We start from the raw sequence: 6,000 nt of genomic DNA, 5'->3' as shown, positions 1-6,000 counted from the left end.
CTGGGGGAAAGGCCGACACATCACAGGGTAACACAGGGTTCTATGCCTGGTCAACGACCAGTTCCCACCCGTATATGCATGAGTTGCCAGATGCCAGATTCCTTACTTTACAATCTTTGATTGTTTTTAACTGGTTTCCAGCTGGCGCAAGAAGATTATCCTCTTGTTCAGACAGGTTTGTTAGCTATGAAAAATACAAATTGATTAAAAATTTGGGATCACCTGAAGATTAGCGACCCCTAATACCTCCTGAAGAAAATCGACCCCAATATTTTCCTCCTGAAGAAAAGCGACCCCAATATTTTCCACCTGAAGATAAACGACCCCTGCTTGTTGGTGTCTCCAATCTTCAGGTGACCCACTTTAGCTCATAGAAAAAATATAGATATATATTCATTAAAAACTATTTTATTGAACATTTGTTAAAAACACAAATTTAGACAAACAATTAATAGTTGATTAAGTGTATTGTCTTGCAATTTCAGTACAAAAATAATCAAACCTACTGTAACCCTTGTGGCTAGTGCACGCAGCGCAACATTACCTCTTGCCAGAACATACCGAGCTTGCCAAGAATCTTTAAATATGCGGATAAGGCGCGAAGCGCCGTTCCGCCACGGCCTTACTGTAACCCCTGTTATTTCCTCACCTTAAAAAAGGCGACCCCAATATTTTCCACCCGAAGAAAAGCGACCCCAGCATGTGTTGGGGTTGCTTTTCTTCAGGTGATTCAAAATTTGTCTTAAAGCTCATTTTTATTTCTGTCCCCAGATATTTCACTTCTCCACACACCAAAAGCCAATCTTTGACTTGGCCTCTCCATCCTTTATACTTGCCCTGTATCCCACTAAAGTTTGGAGAATCCCTTCTCCATCTTATCTCCCATTGTTAACTATTGGATGTGTCCATCTGTAGGTGAACCTCTTTGCTACCATTTGAATATTTTCCTAGCCTAATCTTTCCCACATGCAACTATCATACAATCTACCCACCTGCTCACATTCCTCAGCCCCAGTATAATCCAACTTGAGATTTTGAACAACAAAACCACTAGACTTTCATACAACCCATAAATATCAAGAGAGAGAGAGTGACCTCTCACAGACACATCATCAACCATCAGCCTCACTGGTCCCTTCCTGCTCTATTTGTTTACATTTCTACGCCATGCCGCTGCCATCTTGTCTTGTATGATGTCACAACTCAACTCCAATACATTAAGGCATTTTATAAAATCCAACATGTTTCCCATACATTGAACAATGCCCACATTTCACCAATACAGAAACTAAAAATAAAATAATTGACTAAACTTATATTTAATCAGGATGATGCTAGAAGCTTCCTATGTATATTAACCAGAGAGAATTAGTATATGCTTTGAAGATCATGGTTTCCTACTGGTTACGACAGGTGATCTCTGTAATATGGCTAATGTCTATAAAGAAGCCTTACAGACAAGATTGACATTTCAAAATCGGAGCAATCTATTTTTTTGCTGGCCTTTAAGGGAGCCGGCCAGCTAATGCCATTTTTTAAGGACAGGACTTTGATATTCATACCACTTATAAGGTGACTTGGGACATCTCCAAACCACATAAGATTTTCGCCTCTGACCTTCGGTTTTGTGACGCCAGGGCGATTTATCCCGAAAATAACCATTTTTCAAATTCTATCTCCTCCCTTTATATTTAATATTAAGACCTAGGATTACTACCATATATGTATAGACCTGATGTAGACCTCCAGTCGAATGGGGGAGTTTTTTTTCTAAGTCATTTTTTTGCTAGATATGAATTTTTCATTATGGTAAAAAAATAAACCCTACAAATCATGAGAAAAAAATTTATAAAAAATAGGTGAATCAAAAATTGGAAAAAAAGGGCTCTATTTGATTGTTCTATAATGTCTTTCTGAGTTATATAACAAATTCCAATGTTATAGCTTTAAAACTAAGTGAGAAGATAGATTTTGAAGGTCAATAAGTATAGTTTTGAGATATGGGCGTTCAAAGTTTTCCTTCGTATCTCTATAAAGACAATGTTAATAAATAATGATTATTATGAATGTATATTTCTTTTTTGTGTATTAATAAACCAAAACTATTTTATTTATCATTAATTTATCATAGAATGGATGATCCTTTGCTAGTATTTCGTAGCCTGTGGGCACTGGGCTTGGTGAGGCAAGATGGGGCACTCCTTCCTATGCAAACTCTCTCTCGCCCCTTCACCTAACTCGGCTTATTACAGCGAATTTTCTTCTTCTGTATGTTTAGCGAGATTGTTTCCTTGTATTTTCCTCTTTGGCATGATGAAATTCTTGCTGAAACAAAGATAAACAAACGTAAATGCAAGAGAATGTCAGAGGTGAAACTCGAAGTGTTCTCTCTTTTTACAAAGACAATTTAATAAATCATGATTATTATGAATTTCATATTCCATTTTGGGTATTAAAAAACCAAAACTTTGTTATTTATCATAAATGAAGATCTCTTTGCTCAAAGATCGTAGCCTTGGCCTCTCTCTTCTCTAACTACGCGATATTATGATATTCTGTAATAATACTTGAGCGATTTTTCTTCGTCTGTATGTTAGCGAGATGTTTTCCTTGTCTTTTCCTCATTGGCATGATGAAATTCTTGCCGAAACATACATAAACATATGTAAAAGCAAGCGAATGTCAGAGGTAAAACTCGAACGTGTAGACTACTTGACGTTTGTGCTCACACTGAACTTGGACTTGGTAGCTGACTGAACTGAAGTCTCCCTTCTCGACTCGGGGAATGTCAACAGATGCCATTTCTCCCAATTTCTTTGACAATAATTATCAAAATTTACGATAATAGAAGAAATATTGCATTTTCTTGTAAGGATCAATGTTTTAGGCTTATTGAGTTACGTTAACTAATTACCCTGTAACTATGAAAGTAAGAGGAATTTTGACGAAATATTTCGTATACGTATTCTCAATTGCCATATGAAGCTCCATGAATTTTTTCATGACTGCATTTTTCGCCCTATACCACCATATATAGGGGTTCCGGCCGGCCCCCTTAATGGAATTGTTGAGTTTTCACCAGTCCTAGAAACAGGATTTTAGAGAAAATCATATTTTGCCAATTCTGCTTGAGAGATTTTAAGCAGAAGGGGATGAGGATGCTAAATCATGTCATGTTATTCCTCTGGTGAAAGTTACAGTGCACTTATCTCTGATTCAGCAGTGATCATTTTCACGCACCTTTGAGATGTATTACAGGCTGTTACATTTTGCAAGAAGGGTTTAGTATTTATTTTTGTAAGTTACTCAGTCACAAACTATGGATCAAATCTTGGAGTGTCAAGCTACTAAATTGACCCTATGACCTAGGGTGTCAAGCTATTGCGGAAAGCCCCCGTGCTCTATCTGTACACATGATTCTTGATATTTTCTGTCAGCAAATGCTCCTGAATGCCACCAGGTCTTTCATTAGCAGAAAATGGTCACTCACTTTGTCCCACATAAATAGCAATTTATTCTGATCTTGAATTATGATTTTCCTTGAATCAACTGAAGTTATAAGAATAACATTAGAATCAAACAAACTCAGTAGTTATACATCCCCTCCTAGCATTTGTGTGTTTGTTGTGTTGCAAGTTCTGTGCATAGAATAACATTGTTGCCAGTACAGTGGTGTTTTTTTCTCCAGTGTGCAGTATGTGAAAGGTTGGTGTCTTTGGAATTCAACATTATAAATAAAGGCTACTTAAGGTTGATGGGTTTATAAAAACATTTTTTTTATTTAAACAGCTTTAATATGGCCATCTCATGCCAATTGACTTACTGGAAAAAATTTAATCCAGTTGCTCAAACAGTTGCTTCTAGTTTTTCACACACATGAATATAGAACATAGCGTTGGATAGGTAACATAGCTTTCAATATGGCTGAGTAATAAATCCTAATCTATATGCTGAAGTTTTGGTTGTTGGCTAATGAGTTTATGCATGTATTTTTTAGTCACATTTTTTGTTTCAGGTAACAACAGCTTCCCTTTGGGGTGCTGTACTGACGCAGTTAACAAATTTCTTTAAGGTATGTAAAATGTTCATTTATATTTGTTATATATGATAGAAGAGCTCTGTTAAGGTTTTTGTAATTTTTTTTTTATTTGGCAAAATGTATTTTCACCAAGATTATATACTTTTAAGCCTAATTGTAAGTATGCAGAGTTGTGTTGTGCTGAGACCCCTATCTTATCTTTAGGTTAATAAATTTAAATTGTGTTTTTTACTGTGTATGGGAATCATGAAAGAGGAGGATAAGAAGTTGATTATTGAGACTTTTAATAGAAGACTTCATTGGATATTTACAAGAACAAAGGTGTTGTTAGGTTCTGTTTTTCCTTTATTAATTCTGTCTCTTGGTCTTGGGCTTACACTGCCACTATTGTCCTGATAATTAAATGTTGTAACTTGCAACATCTGTAGAAAGACACAATGCAGATAGTATTAAAGGTTCTTTGCAGTGTCTCTTTCATCTCACCTGCATTACTTGCTGCCTTTGACTTTTCTTTTGTTATCTGCATATCTCAAAACACATCATTTCTCTATTATATAGTGCTTTATATTTTATCCAAGCTTCCCTACATACACCAACCCTTTTTTTGAGGTTTCTGTATTTTCCATGACAGAACCAATATAAGCTGTGTAGAGAAACAAGTCTTATACTGTACCAGGTCATAAGTTTTTTCATGATAGTAGAATACGCTTATATATACTCAGAGTCTAACATTCATCTATCCACAGCATTATCTTGATCACTCCCATCACCTTTAACCTTTACCTCCTGATGGGTATTAAAAATTCTTTATTCTGCCTTAACTTTTCCATTTGTTTTCCTTTCAGTTGGGTCAAGTGGATAATGTCACACTAGAGAGAGTACTTTTGCAAATAAATAGTTTGCCCCATCTTTGGGTTGTTCCTGCCCTGACCACTGCATGGGCTACCATTATTGTCAACCCATTTTTAAAAGGTGATAATTAAGTGTCTTTCATTGGGCTTATTACTTGAATTTTGGTTAATCCTAGTTTGACTGTTTTTTACATTCATATGTTATTATTCTTAACATGTTTGATTGACATTAGACAGTTCCATTAACTTGTAAATTATCTGAACAATTAGAAATCTAAATATGAATAAATCTCGTATTATCAGTAATATAAATAGTATTTGTATATCAGAAGTATTACAAGGAGTGCTCGTTTAGTATCTTTTCAAATCTATTTAGCCCTATTTTAATTGATTTTGTTTGTCTTTTGTTACTCCATGGTCACTTGCAATAAACAAAGTTCTGGGGGTCAACAATGTATGGGATGTCTTTTCAGAAATTTTTGGTACAAATGAATTTAAACAAGATATTGCTCAGTATATCCTTATATTTAATCAAATTTCAATCCTTCAGCAAGCTGTCCAGTCAGCGAAAGCAGTCTCTCAGCATGTGTCCACAGTGTAGACCTTCTACTCCGTCACTGCCCTGTTGTGATACCTACAGTTCCTCTCCTAAAACACTGTGCTAATTTGGATCTTCCAGTCATGGCTCTAGCCATTGCTGCAGCTGATCAAGTAGACTCACATAATCTCAAGGTAATGTGCTCATGTATAACCCCTTTTTTATGTTATACTGTCAGAATAGTGTATTGTTGGTCAAGGAGCTATCAACAAAAGAAAGTTCTCAAGCTTTCTTCTGCGGAGTGTGTCTGCAGACAACACTAGTAGTACTCATTAAATCTGTCATCATATGCCTTGCCTCCCTGTGATGTATTAGTTTCCAGGGTCATTGTCATGACAGGCTGTGCAGTTAGTGTGTTGACTTCCTTGAATTGTAACATGGCATTTGTTTTTGTAGATTAAAAACTTTCCACTATCTTACAACTGCTTTATGTTTTCACTGGATGAATTAAATGCCACTATTTATACTGTGGTCTCAGTGCATTTTACACTTCATAACTCAAACCTTGGTTT

The 6,000-nt window shown here is 35.9% G+C and overlaps 1 protein-coding gene across 1 annotated transcript in view; it reads left to right on the top strand.

Moving 5' to 3' along the window:
* LOC135211007 (kinetochore-associated protein 1-like) overlaps positions 1 to 6,000 on the top strand; it is a 70,817-nt gene that overhangs the window by 25,622 nt on the left and 39,195 nt on the right. Inside the window, 3 exon segments of the mRNA XM_064244023.1 lie at positions 4,016 to 4,072; positions 4,885 to 5,011; positions 5,441 to 5,622. Of these exon segments, the coding sequence (XP_064100093.1) occupies positions 4,016 to 4,072; positions 4,885 to 5,011; positions 5,441 to 5,622 (366 nt within the window).

The sequence above is a fragment of the Macrobrachium nipponense genome, chromosome 4, assembly GCF_015104395.2.
Source record: "Macrobrachium nipponense isolate FS-2020 chromosome 4, ASM1510439v2, whole genome shotgun sequence".
Taxonomy (NCBI): domain Eukaryota; kingdom Metazoa; phylum Arthropoda; class Malacostraca; order Decapoda; family Palaemonidae; genus Macrobrachium; species Macrobrachium nipponense.
The sequence above is the reverse complement of the archived record's forward strand: the minus strand, read 5'-3'. Positions and strand labels throughout refer to the sequence as shown.